The sequence below is a fragment of the Peromyscus leucopus genome, chromosome 1, assembly GCF_004664715.2.
Source record: "Peromyscus leucopus breed LL Stock chromosome 1, UCI_PerLeu_2.1, whole genome shotgun sequence".
NCBI classification, from domain to species: domain Eukaryota; kingdom Metazoa; phylum Chordata; class Mammalia; order Rodentia; family Cricetidae; genus Peromyscus; species Peromyscus leucopus.
The window spans coordinates 50,240,250-50,267,725 of NC_051063.1; the positions used below are offsets into that span (position 1 = coordinate 50,240,250).

At 45.0% G+C, this 27,476-nt stretch overlaps 1 protein-coding gene across 1 annotated transcript in view; it reads left to right on the top strand.

Annotated features, from left to right (window-relative positions):
• Cnnm1 (cyclin and CBS domain divalent metal cation transport mediator 1) overlaps nt 1–27,476 on the top strand; it is a 56,174-nt gene that overhangs the window by 13,942 nt on the left and 14,756 nt on the right. The window contains 6 exon segments of the mRNA XM_028888846.2: nt 9,198–9,341; nt 12,214–12,354; nt 13,625–13,794; nt 15,899–15,998; nt 16,466–16,513; nt 20,489–20,551. Coding sequence (XP_028744679.2) covers nt 9,198–9,341; nt 12,214–12,354; nt 13,625–13,794; nt 15,899–15,998; nt 16,466–16,513; nt 20,489–20,551 — 666 coding nt within the window.

The window sequence follows — 27,476 nt, forward strand, 5'->3', positions numbered from 1 at the left end:
TGTACTGAAAGGGAAGACGGTTTCCTAGACATCTTGGCATCTGCCTCCCTTCTTCATAGGGGTCAGACAGATAACTAGAGTGACACAAATCTCCCCCCTAACTTGGTGTTTTAGCCTGTATTAAAATAAGCTATCAAGTGTATTGAACCACAGATCACTGCAGCGAAGCCCAGGGATTCTAATTCAGGGGTCTGGGGCAGTATCTGACAACTGGTGTGTCCAGCCTGCTCAGTGACGCTGATGCTGTTGGTCCAGAAACCAAACTGAACGTTGTTTCTCTAAACAAAATAATAGTTTTCGACTTGGGCAAGCAGGGATCCCCTGGGGAACATTTGGAGCATTGATGTCATGGTCTTTGTGTGTGGGCAGCATTGGAGCTAGGATATCTGGGTGTGGGGTCCTATGTGTAGAATATGTTTAAAGCTCTTGGAGTAATTCTAATGCAGAGCCAGTCATGAAAGCCACTGAGTTAAGTGAAAAGGTTCAAAGCATTGGGGGCGAAGGGGTCTTACCTGTGGTACTATTTAATAGAATGCATCACCGTAAGTCCCACATAATCCTAGAGAAGTGTGATTTAAGCTCCTTTAGCTTCATTAATGTTCACTACTCCAGCTTCAACACCACCACCCTGGTGCTGTGTTCCAAGTCAGGGTCAAACTGTAGGTGCATATTCTTACTTTGTGTCTCATTAGGATGTGGGCAGAATTGAATCTAGAGATTGCAAATGAGAGAGAGGAAGAAGGATGCAGGGAAAACAGACCTCTAGGTGGATAAAGGAAGCCAGAGCTTCTAGAAATCAAGGAAAGAGAAGTGCTGGTGAGCCACGCTATCAGGACAGGGATAGGCTTCTGTAGTATCTAGACACCAGGTTCAAACCAGACCCCAGAGAGTGTGTGGTTACCAATTTAGAAGTAGGTTACCAGTGAACCTGGAATACAATGTACATTTTACAATTCAGAAACAGATATAGACTTTGTTTTAAGAAAATTAAGACAGTCTATTGGAGAAGCAGACAGATCTCTGTGAGTTAGAGGCCAGTCTGGTCTACAGAGTGAGTGCCAAGGCAACAAGGCCTACATAATGAGATCCTGTCTCACAATGGATGGATGGATAGATATATGAGAGAAAGAGAGAGAGAGAGAGAGAGAGAGAGAGAGAGAGAGAGAGAGAGAGAGAGAGAGAGAGAGAGAGAGAGAATAGAGGAGGAGAGAACATTGGCAGGGCTGGGAAGACGGCTCAGGTGGTAAAGTTCTTGCCACCCAAGCATGAGGACCTGAATTTGGATCTCCATCCCCCACGTGAGAAGCTGTGTGTGTTTGTGACAGAGAGAAGAGGATTCCTGAGGGTGGCCAGCTAGTCTTACTAAATTGGTGAATTCCAGGTTCAATGAAAGACCTTGTTTCAAAAGAATAAAGTGGACAAGAATAGAGGAAGACACTCATTGTGACCTCTGGCCTCCACGTGCATGAATACACACACCACACACACACACACACACACACACACACACACACACACGGGGGAGAACATGAATTAGCATAAATCCACTGTTTCTTTCCCTTTCAGCTCAGCCTAGAAGATTTCCATCCATGTCACAATTGTCTGCCTCGGGACATGGAAACATGCCTCCAGTGTAGTGACTAGCCTTGGCGCTTTCTGTCTAAAGGATTACCCTTGCCTCTGATGTATCGCAAGAAGATACAGTATGCCCATGGACTTAACTGACTTAAAGATTGCGACGTTGGCTATTTTTAGAGTTGGAAGGGGTAACTGTGCCAGGCCCCATTGCTTTGAACATGCCAAGGGTGTGCAGAGCAGATCTATCAGCTAGTGTGCCCCTCCACAGCTGCGGCTCGGCATGGCTTTGCTTTTCTGCACATGTTGTCTTGTTAGCAGTCATGATTCTGAAAGAACACTGCCTGCCCTAGGAATATGGCCACCACGTGAGAGGGGGACTATATAATGAAAGTTGAAAGGGGAGCTAACTTGTTAAAGAATGTACATAGGACACATGTGTCTTAGTGGGCTCGAAAGCAAGCTGGGGCCTATAAAGTCATTTTTCACTCGCTCGTTAGGAAATTCATGAAGTTCTTCAAGAGCATCTCACCCGTTCTAAGGCTCTTCTAGAAAGCCTCCTGACAAACTGGAAAGTTCTATATAATTGTAATCATCATTAACCTAAATTGTCTGACAGACGTCCCACTGTTCTACAAAGTCAGGGACAAACTGAAGGACTAGTTTGCAGTGGTGTGAAGACAGTGGATAGTTCTGCTAGTCTATAGAGGGGTTCGGCAGAAGAAGTCATAGTCTGAATTCATGGGATCTCATGGGGAAGCAGGAGAGGGAAGTAGGCAAATGTAAGCCACTCTTCCAAATACAGCATAGACCCACTGGAGGAAAAATAATGAGGTTGAAGACCAACATTTGCTGAGAAAAAAAAAAAAAAAAAGGGCACATTAGGCTATTGGAGCCCTTCCTCCAGCTTGCCCCAGTCTGTGAGCTTTAAGCACTCTTTAGTTATCTCTGAGAGCCAGTGAGACCTCTGCTAACAGAAAAGACCCTCCTAAGAGCCAGATTTACCACTGTTTGTTTTCAGACTCTTCCCCTGCCATCTGTGACCAAGGCCATGTCCCTGTTCATCAGAAGAGAAGAAATGGTACCACCTCCTGCCTCTAGTCTCCGATGGCCTTGTTTATGTCCACTTTTGGTCCCCACATCCATGACACTGAATGACAAAATGCTGTCACCAGCACTCAGCAGCACACTTCCCCAGTGCGAACCACGATTACCCTTTCATTTCCATACGTCCCTTAGGAAGCCGCTTCTGCCTCACACCTTCATGTGGTTGGAGCTTTAAGCCTTACTGACTTCCTGTTCTTTCAACCATGAGTTATTGGAGCTTTTTATTCAGTTGGCTTTCTTCAAAAGAAATTGTCATAGAGATATAATTCACATATCATAAAATTCACTCCTTTAAATGTATAATTTACGTTTTTAGTATACCCACAGAATTATCGCTTCCATCTAACTCCAGAACAATTCCTCATCCCAGAAAGAAATCCTGAACTCAGTAGCAAGTCCAAGTTTCTTCTTTCCACCATTTCTTGCAGCCGCTGTTCTATTTTCTTCCTCTGTAAATGTGCCTATTTTAGGAAATTTCTCATGACTGGAAGCATATTGAAAGTAGCCCTTTGTGCCTGGTGTCTTAGGCTTACCATGTTTTCAAGGCTCATTTATTTATAGCATTACTTTATTCTTTTTTGTGGCCAAACAATATTCCATTGTATAGATTTACCACATTTTATTTGTTTAGAAATGTGGGTTGTTAATACTTTGGGGCTGTCATTAATAATGTTGGCCATACATTTTCATTTGTGTAGGAGTGGAATTGCTGGATCATGTGGTAATTTATGTTTAATATTTTGAAGAACCTCCAGAGCACACAGCACTGATAGAGGATTCCTGATTTCCTTATCCTCTCCAACACTTGTGATTTGTTTCTCTTATAGCCGTTCTAGTAGGCATGTAATGATATTTCATTCCCATTTGATTTGAATTTCCCTAATGACTATGATGTGTGTTCAGCATTTTTTTCACATGCTTATTGATCAATCATATATCTTCCTTCGAGAAGCACCTATTCAAACCATTTGTAATTTTAACTGAGTTGTCTTTTCATAAGATGTAATATTTCTTAATATATCCCAGAGACAGGTCATTGTAAAATGACGTGTATCCAATGCCTGGCACCTAGAGTGTATGTGACAAATAGTGGCTTCTGTAGTAGTAGTAGTAGTAGTAGTAGTAGTAGTAGTAGTAGTAGTAGTAGTAGTAATGATAACTGTTGTCCTAACTGTAAATGAGAAATAATCATAGGGTATTATGGCAGGAAGGAAAGGGGTGGGTAACTTTTCCATTTCTACAGACTGACTTCACATGAGACCACCTACAACACTCCCTTCTGGGCCTAGGAAAAAGGGGGAATGCAGGGATATGTCTCTGAAAGGCCAACTTCTGTAAGAGAGGTGTGTTTATGCATGGACGCAGCTGGTTGTCTCCCTGTTGTAGAGGCTCAAAACAGGGTTTTATGATTGTCATCCCCTGTCTCCTACTCCAGTCTGTCCCTAACGAAGGCTGCTTCCTTCATTTGTGTGTCGATTTCTATGGCTGTGGAGGGAAATTTTTACCATTTTATTAGTGTATATTAATTGTTCAAAATGATGGGCTTCATTGTAACTTTTTATAAATACACATTACATACACAACCATATCCACAACTCTGAAGGGTATCTCAGAGGATGGTTATAAAATGTTTCTAAATGGTTTACATAGGTATCTTGAATAGCATATAAGCAAACCTTAAAATTTCTTCATGATCCTCTGATTGACCTCACAAGGTGTAGAACCTTTTTTACAAAAATGTCTTCGTCAGGGTGGGTATGCAGATCTTCCTGTGTGTGAATACCATGGCGTGTGTGCAGAGGTCAGAGGACAACTTTGGGTGTCCATAATGTAGAAGTTGTTTATAGAACAGTAAACTCTATTTATTTAATTCTAGCCGATGAACCAACCCCATCAACTGTGGAAGGTGTGGCTGTGTTGTGTGCATTCTCAGCTCCACGGCACAAAAGACACCCAATTATAGAAAACAGTTTTAAGAAACCGGTTTTCCTGGGTTTCCTGTGATGCTAGCCATTTGTTTTGTCGTCTGCCAGCACATGTTAGTAGAAAAGTGAGAACAGGTGCCATAAGTTTAAGAAAAATGTGTTGGAAGGCTTTTTTTTATTAATCTTTAAATTGCACACATTCTAACAACTAGCATAATCTAATTTAAGCTACAAAACACTCCGTCCAGTTGCGGAGGATACAGTAGTTTCACAGGATGACATTTTGGAGCACTGAGGCAGGGTTGAACTCTTAAGCCTGTGGTGTACCATCAGAAATGAAAGGTTCTCGGTAACGTCTGTCACACCAGCTTTGTGTTTTTCTTTGGTCTCCATCCTAGTTCAGTTCTTCAGATATTTATTTGGAGGTGAAGGAACCTGTTTAAAGATGTGACCCTTTGTCCTGAAAGAGCTCACCCTCTGAGAAAGTTACACTAATGTAGAACACACGAGTCACCAGTTACAAGAAGCAGGAAGCTGCAATCGGTTCAAAGGCTTCAGAACCCAAGGCAGCCGGAGATGCGTTCTGATTCAGAATGGGGTCAGTCTGGGATGGCTTCTCCTGAAGCTGTAACCTGAAGGGCCGACGGAGATGGGGTAGGGGAAGGCCACATGGTGAGTTCTTAGGAAGTGGGGCTTGTCGGGAATGCCCAGAGGATATACTGCTGACGGCATGTAACAAAGCAGATCGAGTATTGGGAAGAGCCTCGATGTACAGTCTTGATTTTACCAAATGAATTGAGTTCGGACTCAATTCGGTCAGCACTGTTGGTTCCTGTATGTCACCTGTATTCGTCACTCTTCCTGTTCCTGTGACTGAATAGCTGACAGGAGCAGCTTAAAGAAAGGAGGGTTCCCTTTGGCTCACAGTTCCGGGGTACACATGTGTCCACCATGGAGGGGAATCATGGCCACAGGAGCTTAATGCATTTGGCCACATTGGATCCTCAGTTGGGAGCAGAAAGTGCTAAATGCTGGTGCTCAGCTCCCTTTCACTATTTTAGTTAGTCAGTAACTAGAGTGGGTCTTCCCATCTCTAAGAAACTATCTAGATGATCTCTCACAGACATACCCAAAGGCTTGTGTTCCAGGCGATTCTAGACCCTGCCAGGTTGACAATCAATGTTAACCATTGCACGGGGATTCTTGAACTTGACTTGGCATAGCTAGAAGTGTAGAAGTAGGTTAAAGGTACAAATACCACCTATGGATTCAATTCCATTTAAAATCCCAAGGAGTGTCTGTGTGATGGTTAATAGTGGTGATGGTTAATCCCAATTGCCAACTGATGAATTTTGGAATTACCTGGGAGCTGGGCCTTAGGGTTACCTGTGAAGGTTTATCTTGATTGGTTGATGGGAGTGGGCACACTCACCTATGGGTGGCACCATTCCCCAGGCTGGGGTCCTGACCTGTATAAGGGGAAAGTGAGCTGGATGCAGCAGGCATCTTTCTTTGGTTCCTGACCAAGGATGCAGTGGTCCTCAAGGTCCCAATGCTGTTATGTCCCCATCTTGATGGGCTGGAACCTCAAACTGTGAGGGGAAACAAACTCTTTTTCCCTTAAGTTGTTTTTTGTCTGGTGTTTTATCACAGCCAACAGGAAAATTAAATAATAGCTAATTATGCTTCTGGAAAACTGGCTGCCCCTTTTTATTCTTGAGTGATACTTTTAAGAATAAACCAGCAAAAGCTGCTTTGGGGTCTTTTTTAAGGCCAGTTCATCTGAGTCACTACCTCAGATTTTCTCCTTATAAATGTCCTTTTATAAATTTCTCCTTATAAATGTATAGCTAACAAAACAAAAAAACAAAAAAAAAGAACCACTCGGATCTGCATTTTAGAAACAGGAAATGTGTCTGTATTGTAAAAAGAGACAGACTGACATGAAGGAGGGCTGTTAGAAAATACTTCAGCCAGGCCTATAATCCCAGCTTCTCAGAGGCAGGAACATCACAAGTTCAAGACCAGCCTGGGTAACTTGGTAAGATCTTGTCTTAAACCAAACTTCTTTTTAAAATATGGAGTTTGAGCCTCCAAAAGATAGCTGACCCCCATGTTCATTGCAGCATCATTTAAGTAGCCAAGATGTGGAAACAACAGAGGATAAGTAAGTAAATAAAGACTCTCTCTCTCTCTCTCTCTCTCTCTCTCTCTCTCTCTCTCTCTCTCTCTCACACACACACACACACACACACACACACACACACACACACACACCACAAAAAAGTTTACATTCAAAATAGGCCTCTGACTTGTCCATGAAGATGATGTCCAGGGAAAATACTACGCACTATTCTTACACGCATCTTTTTAACATGAGCTAAACTTCTAAGATTAAGTCAACCCCTGCAAAACTTAGAAAGTAGCTACAACACACCATTGTTGTCATCCTAACAAACAAGTCAGGAAAGTTGCAAATTGATAGTCGCTGTGTTTTCAGTTCATCTGAGAACTGGAGACACAGGAAAGGGAAATAGAAATTATGGGGAGGGAGAAGCAGGGCAGGGAAATAGGTGGAGTAGGGAGATTACATACGAACTGGGTGTGTACAAATGGATTTTCCTGTTAGCACGCCCTCAGCACTCAATAACACCATGTTTTCATTGTATCAGGTATTGTAAATAATAAAAAAAAAATGTCTAACCTCAAAATAATGGGGCTTGGGGATAGAGCTCAGCAATAGAGTGCTCGCCTAGCACATGTGAACCCCTAGGTCCAATTCTATCAGGAGAAGAGGAAAGGGAAGGCCTCAGGTCAGGACTGAAGCCAGCTACTCGGCTGCAGTCCAGCTCTGCTGCTTTGAGGCTGTGCAACTTGAGGCCTTCACTAACCCAACTTGTACCTCAGTTCTTTATAAAGTGAGTGTGATGCTGCTATTCACCTCAGGGCTCTTTTGAGGATTAAATGATTTGACATGTGTCAAGTGTTCCGAATCATGTCTGGCATGTAGTAAGAGCTCAATAAATGTTAGCAGCTGTTAAGTTGTTAGGCAATATAAAAACAAAACACCTGCAATGTTAGGCTGTTCATCTCTGTGACAGGCTCCTGGTATAAACAAAGAAGGATTTATTTAGTTCATGGTTTCATCCTGTCCCTGTAGGGAGGCATGGTGGCTGGGAGAAAGAGCAGCTCACATCATGGAGGCCAGGAAGCAGGGAGAGAAGGTGTGGATGCAGGCTTTCTCTTTTTTTCCTGCTATCCCATTGGGGCTGAGGCATGTTGGTGGTGCCACAGGCATTCAGAGTGGATCTTTTTCCTTCTGTTAATCCTTTCTGGAAATGCCTTCATAGATATACACAGAAGTATGCTTCAGTAACCTCTAGATCTCTCTCAATCCAACCAAGTTGATAATCGAAATGATTCATCTGCCTGTGCTGCACTACAGTTTACAAAACTTTTTTTTTGAGACAGGGTTTCTCTGTGTAGCTTTGCGCCTTTCCTGGAACTCACTCTGTAGCCCAGGCTGGCCTCGAACTCACAGAGATCCGCCTGCCTCTGCCTCCTGAGTGCTGGGATTAAAGATGTGCACCACCGCTGCCCAGCTACAAAACCTTTTTACATGTTCACCAGCTGCATGGCCACTTCATGGGCACTGGTTATTCCAGTTACATTATTGCTAACTAGACACCCTCAAAACAGGTAGAAAACAACCTCCATTTATTATGCTAATGGCTTCTATGAACCAGGCCCTAAAAAGGGTATAAGAGGAATGACTTCTCTCTGCTTTACAGTGCCCAGGCCACTGCTAAAAAGGAGACCAGAAAGGCCATATGAACTGTGAATGTAGCACTCACTTTCAAGGTGACTTCACAAACCTTGTCTCAGGACAGTAAGCAGACTTTTTACAGGGTTTCTACAGCAGAAGATGTTGCCTTTTATCACCCAGCCTCAGGACACCTCCAAGTGTTATTGGTTCAAGTAGTCACAACCCTTGGTTGATATATTGTTCACCCCAACAAACTTATCTGGGGATCAGAGAACAGAACAGCCATAATATTAAACATAGAGGTTAGGCAGTGGTAGCACACACCTTTAATCCTAGCATTCCAGAGGCAGAAATCCATCTGGATCTCTGTGAGTTCAAAGCCACACTAGAAACAGCCAGGCATGGTGACTCACGCCTTTAATCCCAGGAAGTGATGACAGGAAGCAGAAAGGTATATAAGGCATGAAGACCAGGAACTAGAAGCCTGGTTAAGCTTTTAGGCTTTTGAGCAGCAGTTCAGCTGAGATCCATTTGGGTAAGGATTCAGAGGCTTCCAGTCTGAGGAAACAAAATCAGCTGAGGAATTGACAAGGTGAGGTGGCTGTGGCTTGTTCTGCTTCTCTGATCTTCCAGTATTCACTCCAATACCTGGCCCTGGGTTTGTTTTTATTAATAAGACCTAACAATTCGTGCTACATCTGGCGCCCAACGTGGTAGATTCAGCCCTGACACTGGTCAGACAGCAACTTTGTATTGTTTTTCTCACAAACAGAAGTCTCTGAAAATGATCCTGATGTGTAATTATGGTTCCATTTGTTCTCCAGGAAAATCTCACCTGGCCATTGTCCAGAGAGTGAACAATGAAGGCGAAGGGGACCCTTTCTATGAGGTGATGGGCATTGTCACACTGGAGGACATCATAGAAGAGATCATCAAGTCAGAGATCCTAGATGAAACTGACCTCTACAGTAAGTGTGTGCCCTTGGCTATTTTCCGGGCTTGCTAACTTTCCTGGGAGACTCCCAGCAGTGCATCAGTTGGATAGGCAATGTGAAAGGATGTCAAGGCAAGTCTGTGCACTGGTGTGTGCCATCTACCTCTACCCAGTACTAGCATGGCAAGATACCCTGGTTCAGAGCAGCCTGAGTCACTGAGAACATGCTGGCAAAATGTTATCAGAAGGGAACTTTTGTGAACACAGTCAGACTGGGAAAAGACGGCCTATCCTTCAAATGGAAAAAGAAGACTTAGGGGAATACAGTGTGTCCAAGAGAAGGCCCAGGGGTTCCTGTGTTGGTTCTTTGTGTACCTAGAGGCAGAGCCCAGCTCCCCTTGGAACTCCACTCAGACCCAACCACCAGTGAGCAATGAAGACTGTCATGGCATTGCCCTTTGTCAAAGCCAAAAACTTAAATGCTCCTTGTCAGACACTGTTCTTAGCCTTTGTGCCTTTTAACAGCTCCTCAAGTTTCCCATTCTCCTTCCTGACCCTGGATCAGGTTCCTGTGTGGCTCCTATTCCTCTTTCTGTCTCTGGGCTCTCCCTCTCCCTGCCCGCCTCAGGAACAATATGGACCTCTCTTTGCAGAGAGTGACAGTTTTAGGCCCATGGACCTTATCAAAGCTTTGCTTACCAGCAATACAAGGGCCTGCTTTGTCTATGGAACTGGAATGTTATCTATCCATGGGAGTCTCTGGCCAGGAAATGTTTTCTCCTCAGAGTTTCATCTCCTAACGTAGCCATCCCCTGCCCTTCCTAGGGATAGCTCATTTGAGATGAGCAGCCTCAGTTTGCCAGAGCAATCTTCCAGAAACTGGTTCCTCACAGCAGAAAGCTCCCATACCATATGGCAGTGAAACCTTTGTGCCAAGAAAAGATCAAATACAAAACATGGGCCAGCCCTTAACAAAAATAAGCTGAGTGTCACAGCACGCCCCCTTCAGGGACCTGGTGATGCTGTAGTGAGCATTTTCAAACAAGGCGGAGCTCAGAAAGGATCTCTCCATTCCAGGCTCCCTCCTTTCTCTCTGCTCACCACTCTCGCTCTACAATTCCCGGGTATCTGAAAGTAAAATGATGAAGACCTTTACCATAAAGTATCAGTAGCTAGTGGCGGGCCAAACGAATACTCTCTTCCTGGGGTATGGATTTAAAGAACCCTAATGCTTCAGACACCCACCCACTCTTAAAATCAAAGTAATAAAGGCAGAGATCGTAGGAATATCTCTACTAGGAAAGGTTGATGGCCTGCTAACAGACACATAAGCAAATACGTCATAAATCAGATGGCTGCTCGCTAGTGAGAGCACAGAAAATGGTTCTAAATCTCTGCTCAATGCTCATTTTCTGGATGAGACCCTTTCTAGAGGAAAGGTCCAGGGGTTCCCATCCCTGTAAAGTAGCATGATTCCCTGAGAGCCACAAAAAGGCAGAAGAGTCCAGAGCACTGTGTTTCTTCTGACGTGACTGTGACTTCTTACATGGTCCAGACACCGGGGTTGGGATCTCCCCACCTTCTCAAACAGAGCAGAAGTAGTAAGTATTGAAGCAGGAGCAGGAGCCTGCAAAGGCTGAGAGTCCAAGGCAGGACCACGAGAGCCGTGTAGACGGGAGACAATCCAAAGGCCGGAGAGAAGCCAGCTCCAAAAGCAGAAAGCGAGAGCAGGAGACAAGGACGCTGCATTCTGGGGACCTGGTTTCCTGCTGTGAGGACACTACAAGCCCCCTGCAGCCCTGTTGTGTTCCAGGCCAAGTTTGAGAGCAGAGACACATCACTTTCCCCTCCCCTCAGTGCAGGTGGGGGTGGGGGAGGTGTTAGCACTTCCAGGGTTTGTTTGTTTGTTTTCAATGCTTAGGGAAAGCAAAAGAGAAGTGGTCAAAGTTAACACTTCCTCTGCCTATAAAATTCTATATATATGTGTATACATATGCATGTATATATGTACATAAATGTGTGTCTCTACATATATATATACATATGTAGGCTTTTCCTTCTGAAAAGCAAGTTAAAAATAAAAAAATCTATGTATATGTTACACATATGCATGCATATATGTACATAAACATATGTCTCTATATGTGTATACATATGTAGGTTTTTCCTTCTAAAAAGCCAGTTAAAAATAAATTGGAGAAAGTAAGTTTCTCAGTGACTAGGCACATTCCCAGTGTACAGGCTCTGAGGTTCTAGGCACTGCCTGAGTCCTCATCTGAAGAACCTGCTTTAGAAAGTACATATGCATTCTTACTCCTTCCCCTTTCATTTCCCATGATTCTTTCTCCAGAGAGTCTGGGGAGAAGCAGAATTGTGAGTGGTAACAGAGTAACATACCTTAGGTACCATTCACAGCATGGCTTAAGCCCACAGGAAAGAGACTGTGAGCCCAGCTCTGAGGAATGGAAGAGAACAGCCGGAGAAGCCCCAAACCCCTTAATGCCGAGAACACCAGCGGCCCATGCATGACTTTGTATAAACGCAGCCTTGTTGCCTATTGAGGTCTTGCGATAACTGCATCGGTAGAAAAGCTACTAATATCATAGCTCTCTTGTATGGATTAATACACTCCAAAACGTTGCTGCGTGGAGAGTCTGCACGGCTATCATCAGGTTAGGAAACCAGCCCTAGAACTCTGGGCTTAGAAACCCCGGGCAGCTTTTCTCGTCTACTACCTAAGCAGAAACAACAGTGAACCATCTGCTGCCCGCCATCTCCCGCCGGGAGAGAGTTGGTTGTGCCTCCGCAGTTGGCACTGCAGAATGTGTGGGGTCCCAAAGGATCTGTGTAAACCTCCAAAGACAAGCAATGACTCCGAGTGTCCTCTTTCTCCTGTGACCCCGTAGCTGACAACCGGAAAAAGCAGAGGGTCCCGCACCGGGAGAGGAGGCGCCATGACTTCTCTCTGTTCAAGCTTTCCGACTCGGAGATCAGGGTGAAGATCTCGCCGCAGCTGCTGCTCGCCACACACCGCTTCATGGCCACAGGTAGGACCTGCCCCTCCCACTCTTACCCTAGGCCTCCTAGTAGAATCTAGGGTAGCACCAGGCACCACATATGTTAGTATCCTCCATCCCCATTCCTGTGTGCCCCTGGCACGGAGGACCACTGTTTGAGGAGGAAGGCTGCCTCCTGTGATGTGGCGTGGTAAGCTCCAGGCTCCTTTGCACCAGAAAAGAGCTAAGGAAGCTACTGTGGCACCTCCATTTCCTCTGCTTACTTCCTAGCTGGAGCCTGAGGCTAACCTCCATCCTGTTGGGATCTGGGTACCTCAGAACATTTGTCCCAGAGGGAAAAGCATTATCCTACCAAGAAACAAACCCCCTCCAGGAGTCATTTAGGCCTGTGAACTATGAGTTCATAAAATAGAAAACTCCTGGTGCCTTTGGAAAGAAAAGCAGGTGAAGGATCGAGCTCCTTTTTATAAAGAGGATAGCATTGCCTTTGAACTCTCTGAGTTTATTCAGCCCGAATTAACATGCTGACCTAGAATGATAATTCCATCACTAAGCTCCATTTTAGCTTATATATATATATATATTGAGGATATAATAAGTGCTACCTAGCACTGTTCCAGGTGCTGAAAAGTGGACAACTATAAAGTAGAGCCTCCTTACAGTAGAGTTCTCAACATGTAATATTGTTCTGAATAGAAATTTCTTTTAATCACCGACCAATTTCCCAAAGCAAAGCAGCTTTGCCTGACTAGTATTATACTGCACATATCAATATATAATATCTATTAATAGTTAAGTATGATAGATGATATTTTACATTATTGGCAACTTATTTAAGTAATTACCTGTCTCCATTAACTTGGGAATTCATTTCATCCAGCAGGTGAATGTTATCCAAATAAGCCAGACTCAAATTCTCTCTGTGTTGCTGTACTGTAAAATTAATGACCTTGTTGTGCCCATGATTTAGTTGTCCAGGTCCAACTCTAAATAAAAATAGGGGGAAATTCAGAGCAAAACTGGCATTTGCCAAATGGTGACCTGGTTTTCCTGAGATGCCAGTGAAGCCACAGTCATCCCCAGAAGGCATAGATAGGGAAGGCTCCAGGATGCACACACGGGACTAAAACTCCTCAATCCAAGGAATTTGCAGAACCCCCGAACCTACTTAGGGGGCTTGTTCTAGATGAAACCCCATCGCGGCACTTGCCTCCTCCCAGCTTTTGCCGCTGGGATGGGGGAGGTAGACAAGTGCTGATATCTACCATCATCACCACCACCACCCCCTGCTGCCTTCTAGAAGTGGAGCCCTTCAAGTCTCTGTACCTTTCGGAGAAGATCCTGCTCCGGCTACTGAAACACCCCAACGTGATCCAGGAGCTGAAGTTTGACGAGAGGAACAAGAAAGCCCCGGAACATTACCTCTACCAGCGCAGCCGCCCTGTGGACTATTTTGTACTGCTTTTACAGGTGAGTTGCAAGGTCAGGAAACTTCCGGCGGCAAAGAGGATGGCATCTGCAAGGTGAAGGGGGATGGCCATGGGTGTCCCTCAGTGCAAGATGCCTAGAGAACAAGGCCCGTGGGGGAGGCATCCTGCACTACACACAGGAAAGCCACAGGCATGTAAGAGCTCCTGGGAGCTGTAGTTTCTCTGATGGTCTTTCACCTGAGCACTTAGGCATGTTTGTGGGACAGTGAGAAGTGTGTATGTTCAGTAACGGCATTCTGCTTTGAATGGGAAGGGCCCTGTAGAATCCTGATACTTCTAGGTATCTACTTGGGTATCCCCCACTGCCTCCTGGGATATCCCCTACGGCCACCTGGGATGTAGATGATTCTTGCTAAGACCTCTCTTCTGTTGAGCTGAATCTCTGCATCTCTGGCATCCATGCTGGTCCTTGCTCTGCCTCCTGGAGCACACGGAACACATTCATTTACTGTGCCATACTTGATTCCTTATGGTTCCCTGAAACATCTCTCTCAAAGAAAAAGAGGACGAGTGAAAGATCATACTCAGTGTAGCTAGAGTTTTCTCTTGCACATATGAAATCTTGTCACCCGCCCACAGCCTCAGACCCCAGTAAACAGAGACTTATATTGCTTAAAACTGTATGCATGCAGTTCTTGCTACTTTCTTATAGCTTAATTAATCATTTCCATAAATTATACTGCCACGTGGCTCGGCATCTTCACATGCTGCTTGTCTTGGTGGCTGACAGTGACTGCTTCTGTTCCTTCTCTCTCTGTTAGTCTCGCTATACTTCCTGCCTAGCACTGGCAATCATATTTATTTAAAATCAGAGCAACACATTGCCATACAGAAATCCACAGACCAGGACTTTCATAAAGATACTTACCTGCCCTGGATATCTGAACAGGCCTGCCTTAAGTAGGTATCAAAGCTGGGCATGGTTTCACATGTCTGTAATCCCAGCACTCAAGAAGCAGAGGCAGGGGGATAGCTGTGAGTTTTAGGACAATCTGATCTACATACTGGGTTTGGGGTATGCAGAGCCACTTGGCAAGATTCTGTCTCAAAATTAGTTAGTAATTAAATAAAAGTAACTGTCTGGCATGGTTCCCCGGAGCACAGCTATACCCTGTCCCGGCCTCCACCGTGAGCTCTGCCATTGGTTCTGTGTCTCTTCCCAGCAGAGTGATGGGTTTAAGATCTCAGTAAAGATCACACTAAGTTAGAAATAGCTCTGTTTGTTACAGTCCACATCAGCCTGTCCTTCTAGACACTGTGATTTGTCTCATATATATATATCATCTCAAATAACTTCAATAAAATGATTGTTCTTCCCCCGCCCCCCAAAATGGGGTCACTTTCTTCACTGTTAGAAATTGAGATGGATTCTGTTACATTGTTTATATAATGCAAGGACACATGCAGTCTTTCGTCTTATGCTTAACAAAAAGTTTTCAAACAGAACTGAAGGGGATAAAACATGGTAGAAAGAAGGTAGGCTCAGGAGTTAGAAAGATTTGCCTTTAAAATTTCATTGTTTCCATTTGTTAACAAACCTTGGCTAAGCCAGTTGACCTCTCTGAGCCTGAATCAATGCATCTGTCAACTGGACATCAAAAAGTTACATACTCGGTGGATCTCGGGGCTGACAGTGAGCATCCACAGGATACACATAACAGTATTGGATGTGTAGATGGAGCTGTACACTCTCGTATTGATTATCACTGTCACCAACAATGAGTTCAACAAGATCAGATTCTACCTCATCCAGACTTGGAAATGGTCTCATCTGAGACTAAGTCATTGAAGCTATTCACAGGGCTCTGGCTTAGCTGGTGCTTTAGACCTGTGTGTCTGGAAAGCTTGGTTATTCATGACTAGGTGCTACTCCAGGATTGATGAAGCAGTGAATTCACTGCAAAGGGCTTCTCAAGTGGGAGGTCCTGTTTCTGCCCTGTAAATCAGGGCAGAATTAACACAGCCCTGTGATAATATGAATCTGCTTGTCATACACAGAGAAGCACATTGTGTTTGAGTGGATACAAGACCCGCAGGTGCTCATCACAGCCTCAGTACACTCCTTACACTCCTTCTTTCTCCAGGGTAAAGTGGAAGTGGAGGTTGGTAAGGAAGGCCTTCGCTTTGAGAACGGAGCCTTCACCTACTACGGTGTTCCAGCCATCATGACCACAGCTTGCTCAGGTATTCCAGTTCCCGAGCCGGAGTTTACCGGGGGAAAGCAATGAGATCAGCAAGAAAAACCTAGGCTTAAGTCATGGCTCTCCTTTTGATTCCTGTTAAAGAATTACCCTTTACAGTTACTTACCCTCCAAGTAAGCTGAAGGCAACCTTGGCTCTGGTTGCCTTCAGGCCAGAGGGACATAAATACAACTCTCCGTTCAGATTTTGTTTAGCTTTAAAAATAAGAGGAAGAAAATTGGGTTGGGAGGGGAAAGGCGATCACATAGCAAGTGTTTGTGAAGGAGATGCACTCTTCAGTGTGAAAAGATAAGTCGTCGCCCTTTCTACCACTCTTCCTTACCCTCCTGTTCGATTGCCTGATTTCCGCAGGGTTAATTGGTGCTGGGGTGGAGTGGAAGTGGAGATTTCCATAAGAAGTTATGTTTTCTGAATTACTTCTGAAACCCACTGCATCCTTCTGTCCTTAGATAATGACGTGCGGAAGGTTGGAAGTCTGGCTGGATCCTCTGTCTTTCGTATGTATCTCTCAAACCCCTTCCTCACCTTCCCCACCATGGCACTGCCTCAGCCCACTTTGGGAACCTGAACCAAGCTATTTGAACACGGGCTCACACAAAATGCTGGCAGCCTCTGTATAATGCTCTGCCAGGAACATTGCCTCCCACCAGGTACCCACAGAGCACGGAGGCTTAAGTTTTGTGTGTCTGAAATGTGTGTTGTGACTTCTCTGTTCACACACAAGTGACAAATGTAAGTAGAGGGGGGTGGGTGTGTGGTGTGGCAGAGGGCACCATGAGTTGCCACCTGCTGGGGAGTGCAGGCAGCTGACCTGTGTGCTCTGGTATGGGTTCGGCCTCCCTTTCACTGCAGTGATAATTCACCCCTGCCCTTTACCTGGAGTGCTATGATTTTGCCTGTGGTGTTTGTCCTCAGGGAAAAGTGACTGTGACATTGAGTGTTGTAAATCAAGGCTGGTGCAATCTGCTACTTAGCTGCTGCTCTTTCCTTGCTCACAACCTCTCTGTTGGTGAGGAGGTGGCTGCCAGCTGGCTGTGCATGCTGCCTGGGGTGGGGGCTGGCACAGGGCTGGTGGCTGGCTTGATCTGCCCTTCTGTGCTGAACCTTCTTGCTGTGCAGAGTTTGTTTGTGTGTAGAAGGCATGGCTTCCATTGTGATGTAAACGTGATCCAGAAAGAATTTTCTCTAGATTTCCTTTAGATTCATTAGTTAAATTTTGCACTGCGGTGGCCACTTTAATAGCAAGTTTCCTTTCATCATAGAAAATAATTGACATAGTGTCTTATATTGGAATTTATCAGAGATAAATAGCAAGACTTTGGAGCTTGCTATCCCAAGAACAGAGCAAGGTAGATGTCACTTCAGAATGAGAAAATGGGGCTGGGCATATAGAGCAGTGGTCAAGTAGTTGTCTAGTATGGGCAATGCCCTGAGTTCAAATTTCAGCACAACAAAAATATTTAAATAAATAGGGTATTAATAAAATTTTTAATAAGAAAAGATAAAGAAATAGCGTGTCCATATCATCCAGCAGTTGGTGACTTACCTAGATAGGGCACGCCTGTGTCATGACTTGTTCTCACAGCACAATGAAGAGATTTTTAGGTCCGTGTTTGAGAATGCAATGGCTATATGGAAATGATAGAATAATTTACCATGTCATTTTCCTTCCTAGCCCACCAGATGGCTGAAATGAAGTCTTAAGTATCTGTTCTACCCACAGGGATATGTAGAACTTGAGTAAGGAGATCTGTTAAGGAAAGAAAAAGCAAAGGAAGGAAGGAAGTGATATGGTATGGTATTTATGTCAGGCAATGACTGTCAAGCAAGGTTGATAAAAGAGGCACCAGTGTTCCGTATAGAGAGGTGAACAGGTGTGAGACGGTTTCCAGGACCAGGGAACCCTTCATTCTCACAAGGAGGTGCCCAGGCATCACCCTAGACACTGCTCCTAGCACTCTGAGATGCTGCATAGAAATGCTGGCTCTGTGCCGGCTCTTAAAAGGAGCTGTGAGAAAAGAAAAAGAGAGCTTCAGAAGTCTCCCCACGCGTCCCTCCACTTCATCTGACTTTCTTTAAAGAGGGCCAACAAGATGGCTCAGCAGGGAGGGACACTTGCTGCTGAGTCTGGTGGCTGGAGTCCTCATTGGAAAAGGAGATCACTGACTTTCACCCACATGCTGTGACACACACACACACACTACACATACACACACACACTACACATACACACAAGTCAATAAATGTAAAAACAATTTCAAGTAAGAAGATGTTATCTGGCTTCCTCTGATTCTAGTTCTCTCAAAAAGCCTGCAATTTTATCAGTGAAAAAAAGAGTAAGCTAGTAATAGTTGTCTTTTTTCTTCATATTTTATTCATTTTTTTTGAGTTAACACATAAAGTAATGGGTTATCATGGCCTCTTCATATCCATGAATCATTATACTTTGTATTCAATTTAAAGGACACATTAAATTCTCTTTCCTTTCCCATGCTTCTGAACCTTTATACATGTTCAGGAAAGATAAATATCATTGGCCAGTAGTGGAAAGAGATGTTGTGTATCCTCCATCCAATTCTTCCTCCTGAGTGAAGTGTGGAGCAAGTGCTAAGTTCCCCTGGGCCCCACGGTTGTTCCCTAAGTGGTGCTGAAGTCAAGGTTCAGAGGCACCCAGCTCTACCTCTTTTTTTTTCTTTTGGTTTTTCGAGACAGGGTTTCTCTGTGTAGCTCTGTGCATATCCTGGAACTCACTCTGTAGCCCAGGTTGGCCTTGAACTCTCAGAGATCTGCCTGCCTCTGCCTCCCAGGTGCTGGGATTAAAGGCGTGCGCCACCACACGGCTCCAGCTCCCCTTTACTAGCCAAGAACGTCAGCGTGTAGTTGGCAGTGGAGCTTGAGTCTAAACCAGAGAGCAGTAAACTCTTGTAGGGCTTTGACCTAGCAGGCTGCAGTGTCATTGAAGTTGAGGGTGCATTTGTGGGGACACCTTTGACCTGTGCCTCACGGTTGAACTTGATGTTACAAAGAATTCTCCCCGATGTTCCTGAATGTGGCATGGGGAGCACAATCCACACTCTATCCACCCCCACCACCCCTTTTTGAGACAGGGTCTCATTATGTAGCCTGACTAGCCTAGAATTTGCTATGTAGACCAAAACTCACAAAGATCTATGTATCTTTGTCTCCTGAATGCTGGAGTTAAAGGCATGCCACTGTGCCCAGCTCACACTCTATTCTTTATCTTGATTTTGATTTGCCAGGAATCCAGGAGTCCATGATGAGGGAGCCTGGCTTTCTAGTGGAGCCTCACATGAGCTCAGGTAGAACAGGAGCGTACAGTGGTTTGCAGTAAGAACAAACCTGAGATCTGCTTAGCAGAGTCGACATTTAATTTAGGAAGAACTGGAGACTGGGGACTCTTACTCCAGTGTGTCTCAGAACAGAGGCCGGTTCAAACACTCACTGACATCCTATGGCAGAACTAATGGTTAGCAGATAGGTTCAAAACAAAACAAAAGCAAACAAAAAAATCCTCCTTTTTGCCTGCATGAATAAGTAATTTCAGATCAAATCTGTGATACAGAAGAGAAAGCTGCAGAAGCCTATTTCACTGTGCCTTCAGCCTACAGATAGATCAGTTCCACTTGGGTCCTGGGAAGGGATACTGAGAACAGTCAGCTAAGACAGACAGACATCCTATGTAGAGCAGTGCATCAGGATTAACATGAGGAAAGAACTGGAGTCCTGCATAATCTGAGTGATGGCCACCACCATTTCTGACTCTAGAGAAAGAGAAAGGGGGAGAGAAAAGAGAAGAAAAGAAAGGTGCGTTGGGACACTTGTGATTTCTAGAAAGTAACTGTGATTTGATTCATAAAATTGACTCACAGTTGAACCAGAAACCTGCCCTGACTTTGCCCGAAGCCTCTAGTCATGCACAGCTCCTCACCAGCACTGCACCATAGTAGAGCATCACCTGGTAGCCTGGCAGGATCCAGCCTCCTCGCAGATGCCCTCACAGGAGCATGCACCTGGCTTCCTGGCCTCTGAATGTCCACCCAAAGGCTCTCCTATGTGAGCAGGCTATCTGAGACAACTGGGAGAGAGCGGAGGGCATGGGACAGTGCTGGGCTCTAGCAGGTTTGCTAACGATAGTTGGACACCTCAGAGAGAAAGCTGCTTGTGTGCTCCCGCCAAGGGCACTGACTGGCATCTGTGATTCCCACTGAGATCATTGCATATCCTTTCAGGAGACCTTCGGTGAAGTTCACTTTATTTTGTCTCTCTGGAGAGTGACTTCATAAACACGCAATTCCTGTGCTTCCTGAAGCAAGGTTTATTTTTTGCCAAGAAAATGTGATATTGTGAAGAACCAGGAACAGACTATCTCACCCATTTTGCTCTTTGTCTCTCTTCTTCTGTGTTTATCTTCTCCTTTGCCACTCACATACCCTTGGCCCCCGACTCTTTAGTGCCCGTCTCTGTGTCTCGTACCTTCGCCTTCAGCAGAGGGGACTCTCTGGCAGGCTCCCCAGGTAAACATGCATGAGTATCTCGGGTCTCTGTAGATCCAGCTGGGTTAGTAGGAGGCATCCGCTCTCCCTCACTGTCCTGCATGAGAGCTGGTCTCCACCCACAGGCACTCCAATGACTGAGGCATAGTGCAGCCCACAAGTGACACTCGTTTTGCATGATGAGCTGGTTCAACAGCACCCGTTGGGGATTTTCCTGCCAGGATATATATACACATGTATATACGTATACACATGTATATACGTGTATACGCATATCACAATGATTGAGGTGAGGAGCAGTGTGAGTTCTTCCACGTAATTTGACTCTGCAGAATGGAGGGATGAAAAGCACAGTAGGAGGAAATAATGAGACCCTGCCCTGCATTCCTACCATCTCCTTTTCACCGATGTAGTTAGCCACCGACCCATCACCCTCGTCCTAGCAATCTACTGAAGGGCTGTTGCATTCCTGTGGTTCTGCTCATACAAACGCTACTACTGTATGTAAACATGCCCACGTAGCTTTTCGTTAAATTTAACTCCTCATGTTAACGAAATACATTTGATTGTTTTCTTTTTAATCAAGTAAAGCCTACTAGAGTGCTCAGTAGCCCAGTAACTGAGTTGATTACAGTAAATCTGAATAATTAAATAGCTTTTTTTATGTTGTTTCTATCTTTAAAGGTTGATAGTACCATGGAGTGAGGACCAAAGCAGGAATTTATTAGTTAAAATTTCCTGCTGCTAAAAAGCCCAGTTCCCTGTGGTTTCTTCATCTATGTCTCCCCACCCACACCCACCATATCCTCCGTGTTCCAAAACCCAGTTATGTCTGGTCAGTTGACCTTCTACATTGGAAAGACCATGCCCTGCGACCTCAGACCCCATATTCATAACTTCAAACATCGTTATTTTAACTTCTCTCCCAAATCACATTTTCTCATCCAAAACCATCTGGTTCCCATGTTTATCTGTTCAAGACAAGTTAACCACCGTCTCAAATTTCACCAAAGTTTTCTCTCTCCGTGGATGGTAATTTTCCACTAAGAAATAAAGCTCTTCTTCCTTTGTGGGAGTTCATGCCTTCCCAATGGCTACAGGCTAGATCAGTCTCTGTGAGATGCCAATCTGGTATCCACACCAGCTACGTGGTCTAACCCCACATGCCAGCAAAATTAGAAATGACCACATCACGGACCTTCAAATCTTGGAGAATTCCAAGAGTGCATTGTGAATGTGCTGCAGAAAGGGGGTGGTGTGTGCATATTTTTACAAGATTTTAAACCAGAAGAATCAAAGCAGGCATATATTTTTCTTTTTAATTAACTCTCAACTAGCCAGACAACCCAGCTAGTTGTAATTTTCCAACATAAAGGATAATGGTAGTTCACAGATATTTATTATGAAAAACTTCATGTAACCCAGTGTCAGAGAATGAACACACTGTGTGGCTGTTCTCCCACCAGAGGCAGAGATTTCTACTCTGGCTGATATGTGCCCCAGAGAGTTCTTTCAACCTTCTCCCCATTCTCCATGACTATGGATAGTCAGTCCATCAGAAAACCATCAGTAAATGAGTTGAGAACAAGGCCCTTCTTTTCCAGGCTTGGTTCAGCTCTGCAGGGTGGACCAGTCATAGATGCAGCAAGAGAAAGCAAGTAGCCAGCACCTTCTGCCTCTGCTCTTTCCTCCATTCTCGTTGCTGGTCTCTGTCTCTAGACAACCACTGGCCTCCATGATAACTGGGTGACATTCTCAGGACCTTACACTACAACATTACCTCTGTCACCCTGTTTCTGTCCCATTTTAGCAAAGAAGTCTGGTAGTTTTGTGGCAAGCTGAGGGGTTTTTTGGCAAGAAGTCTTGGGTTCCTTCTACTCCCAGTCTTGATTTCTGCTCCAGAAATATAAACTTACATACATATTAAGTAAACCTTCACCTGTATTGCATAGGAAAAAGATAAACCCTAGAAATTAACAAGTTTAAAAAGAAATCAGAGTACTGGAAAGAGAGGCCAAAAGTTAAGAGCACTAGCTCTTGTAGAGGACCAGACTGAGTTCCCAGTACCCACATGGCAGCTCAAAACCCTCTGTAACCTTAGGTGCGGGGGATCCAGTGCCCTCTTTTGGCCTCCGTGGGTACCAGGAATTCTATATTGTGCCCATATATATATGCAGGCAAACCACTTGTACACATAAAAGTAAAATTTAAAAGAAATTTCTAAAAAGAAATCATTTTCCCTTACTCCTCACAGCCACTTTGGGAGATGGGTAGGAGTTATAGGGAAACAGAGTCACAGAAATTACACCATGTGGTCAGTCTTGTCTGTGTAGTGAGTAGGTAGAGGGATGCGGATCGCTAGGTCTGCTTCTCTGCCTGGGACAGGCACTGCGTCTCTCCGTGTGGGCATTTGGCGCCCCCTAGAGGGCTGCAGTGAGTTTGCATTCGCCATGCTGATGAATATGGTGCTCACGTTGGACTGAGTCCAAGAGTCCTTGTACCAAATATTTCAGAAATATTGAGCATGTGATTGCAAATCATTATCCGTAGGGCCCTTCTTTGAGCTTGGAGTAAAGAGAGCTTAGTGGTCCATGGATCACCTCCAGAGTACAGTGCAATTATCTAACTTTGCAGGTGCTTTTGTTTAAAAATGAAACTTCTCATTGCCCCCCCCTGCAGTTATCATTCCCTCCCACCAAATTCATTCCTTCATTCTTCTCCTGGTGCATATAATACTGACTTTCCCACGGCAATCCTCCCAAATCCACAAGAACACAGAGAAAGGAGAGACATCACAACTGAGGCTGTGATTGTCTATCCATAACGTGCTTTGAGATCAAAGATGATGGCGTTTTCTCCCAGAATATACAAGAAGTCCCTAAAAATAATCTTTCAGCTTTGTACAATGTGGCAAGTGGAAATATTCCTTGGGGTTGGCTCTTGTGTAGTAAACATTTGGGAAGCATTAAAACTCCTTGAAACGTGAGCAAGTTCATCTGGGATCGTAACTGAGGCTGACTTGCAGAGTTCACATGGGGCTTGATGGAGGGCTGGCTCTTGGCATTTGGTTGTCTGATGTTAAACTACCAAAGAATGATGAATTTTAATAATCTTAGTTTGTACGACTATAAGCCTATGTAATTAAACCCCATCCCCATCCGATTTGGGGAACACAGATGGCCTGTGGTAGTAACCGTGGCCAAAGGAAGAAGTTCCCCCTCAACCCTCTGATGATCCAAAAGATGTAGACAGGGAGGCACAGAGCCCTTCTGCTCCCCAAATCTTCACACTCCCGGGGCAGAGGGGGTCAAACACCCTACTTGTGAATTTTGAGTTTTGATCCCTGAATAGGGTTGCGAAGGCTCCCTCGATAAAGGTGGGTACCAGTGACGCAACAGTCCCAGAACGCTTGCAGTCTTCAAGGCTCCGGTATAGTACAGGGTGCCGGGGATTCGGGCCAGCATCAGTGACTGTGTAAAATCTTCTTCCGTGCCTTCCTCCACCTCCCCCAGCTTTTCCACATTCTCTTCCCTACCCAATCCCAGTCACTGATAAATCACTAGCCAAGACAGACAGCTCTTGCAGGATGACCACACTGCAGGACGGAGGGAGGTCTGCCATACTCTTCCAGAGCAGTTAGTGATGCCGAGTAGAAAATGGTGCTCCCTTCCGCCCAGTCACCCCAGAGCCAGCTCCATGGTAGGGTATAATACCACAAGCAGGCCAAAGGCATGCTGGCCGCTTGGCCCACCTCCTGCTGGTGTCCCTGTGGTCAGCAGCATTGCGCACTGCTGTTTGATCTGCGGCTTTCAGACCTCCTTGCACTGCACTTAGGATTTTCCACGTCCCTCCGTTCCCCCAAGCTGTGCCTCCGTGCTCTTAGGAGATGCCAAGGGGAATTAGACAACTTGAACTAGTTTGCCATGCTGCTGGGACACTCGTCTGTTACTGATTTCTTCTCTTTTTTTATTAAAAGCATTTCCATTTCCATTTCCCTTGCTCTGAAGCCTCAGAGTGTGTGTGTGCACAATTACCAAAATGTCGAGTCATCAGCATACTACCTATTGAGGAATGTCAGGCTCTGGGACACTAAAACATCCATCTTGCACAACATTCAGATGCGCTAGGACTTTCTTTGTCACGAAATGAGGGTTCTTTTTTTTCCCTTAAAAATTCCTTTTACAAAACAGTTGTATCTTTTGGTGTTGAAAAATCTTTGGGATTTTATAAATAAACATCCGATGGTGTGTTTACTTTAAAAAATTAAAAATATGTACCTCCTCACAACACAGCCGCAAAGTATCTAACTGTGTTTGACATGTGAATCCCTGAGTGAAAGCAGGGTGACCTCCTTATCCTAGATGCTCATGTATGGTGAGTTTTATGGGGAACTAGGATGTAGTGGTTGCCTCTACTCCCAACAAGGAATGGAAGTGTTCAGGCAAACACCTCTGCAGATGGGAGAAGTTTAGTAGGGTAAGAAAGGCTCTGTTTCCCTGTTATCCTTTCTGAATATCTCTAGAAACATGACCGAAGGTAAGAATTAGGGGCAGGAGCTGTGGGCTGTGGAGCCCCTGTCTGGTCAGGAAAAGTGGAAGATAGAGGTGCTATCTCAGGGTACCTGAAGCCACAGGTAGAGCTCACGTCTTCTCCCCCCGAGTTGTGCCCAAACTGAGTGGAAGCCAAGACCCACCGAGTCAGGGTTCCGCTTTCCAGACCCTGATCATATGCCAAAGAAGCTGCCCTCCTGCGAGACTACCTGGTACTCCCACAACTACCCCAGGCTGCCAGCTGCCACCCTGAATAGCTGCAAATAGATTTAGCCAAGCCAGAACTCATCACTTTGTTTTCAAGGGACCAAGAGCACAGTCTCATCATTCACAGTTGCTGGTACATCACTGAATCCTCTACCACTGTCTTGTCAGCCCTTAGTCGCTCTGGAGGATCTGGTCCTCCAACACCTGTAAATAAGCAGCTCCCAAGGGCCCTGACTCCAAGACTGCCTGTCTTGTGTGCGCCTCCTGGTGCCCCTCAGCCTCTTCCCCTAAGCTGCCGGCCAAGGCCTGAGGCTTCTTGAACTTAACTCCAACCAGCTGCACTTCTGGTATCCTGCTACCAACCCTAGCTTCTTAGAGGAGGGGGTTCCCCAGATGACTATAGTTTACACAGGAGAGGTTTGGGGGCCCCAAGAACATTCTGGAGCTCTAAAACCTCTCTTTAAACAGAATGTAGATTCTAAATTAAAGTCCTTTCAAAGGCTGTTAGGTACAGATTTTTCCACTCTACATTTATGTTGAGTACCTGCCCCGGGTCAGGTTCTGTGGGTGTATATTGATGATGACCAGGAAAGGCAAGGTCTCTACTCTCGCTGAATTTAGAGTTAGGCAGGGCTAACGAATGTGTAATTTTCATGAAAAGTGCTTTTTGAAGGACTGGGGGAGGGGGGCAGTAACGGCGAACATGGGGGAGCTTCTCAGGGCTCCCAGATGAAGTCTTCAGAGAAGTGAGCCTCTCCAGTGACAGCCAGGGATTGAGAAGGAAGAAACCTTGGCAGGCAGGGCTGGGAACCAAGGGACTGGCAAAGAGACCAAGGGAGAGACACTTAGGTGACTGAGGATGCCAAGGAGGCCAGAGGCCAAGAGAGGAGAAGGGGCCCAAGAGGAAATCAGTCAGGAAAATGGCATCAGCAAGCAGTCTGGGTTTATTCAGATAGAATCAGAAATGAATTTATGGAAATGGATCTCAGTGGTCTCATTTTATCCATACTTTAAATTTTTTGTGATTTCAGTCACCGATGGCAGTCAAGATCCATAAATATTAAACTGAAAATTTAGGAAATAGGGAATTCATAATGTATAAGCAACTTTTATTATAGTGTATATTGCTATAATTCTGTTTTATTAGTGAATACACAGTGATGTGTGATCTCTTGTTTGTAATTTAAACTTTATCATATGTATGTGTGTGTAGGGAAACACAGCATATAAATTGGGTTTGTACTATTGGAGTTTTAGGCATCTACTGGGGATCTTGGAATGCACCCCACAAAGGGAAAGCTGCTGTTTAAGGGTAAAAGTGAGGAGGCCAGATTGTGACCCCAACCATGGAGATGGTAACTGTCCTTGATCAGAGATGGAGAGAGAGCAGAGGGCCTTTGGGTTAGAGGGCGATGGCAGGTCTCGGTGTGTTCCTTGGAGAGTAGGGGAGTCAAGGCGGACTCCCGGGTTTCTGAGGGTAAACAGCTGCATACAAGTAAATGGCATCTGCAGAGATGACAGATAAAAGTGGGATCCCCAGTTCTATAATCATACGAAAGCAGCGATTCTTGTGGTTCTAGAGAGAAGGTGGTTCGACCTATGTTTATTTTAATGTCTGCTCCGTAGTTTGCCAAGCTGTAACGGCTTGGCAAATAGACAAATCATCCAACTCTGTGACTCATTCCAGTAGGTGCTAATCAGACATCCTGACTGACAGCAGCAGCATCTCAGGGGGCAGAATTAAAGCACTAAGTTTCACCCTGAAAAAAAAACTTTGAGGATTTTGAGTCTTCACTTGAGCTCTCTGAAGTAGATCTGAGTTCTGAGAACCCAATGGCCTCCTTAGCCTCTGGGGAAGTCGTGCAGAGTGGCATCAGAGGGATGAGAAGGGCTTTGTATTCTCTCATTAGGCTTACCCCAGGGTTGAGACGATGCCTAGGGTCACCTTCAGCTTCCTCATACCTATTGGTCCCAGGGAAGATAGCTCACTTCCCATAAAACCAAATGGCTGGTCTTTACTGAATTTAAAGCAGCCATGGAGTATGTCTTTGGCAGAAAGTCTGTGGATTATTCCAGGCTCCATTTGTGCTAGATTGGAGCCTTTCCATGACCCACATTTTCAAGGACCCTGTGGCTCTCCTCAGTGCTGCGTCTCTGGATGAGGCAAGACATTCAGAGAGTCAAAGGGA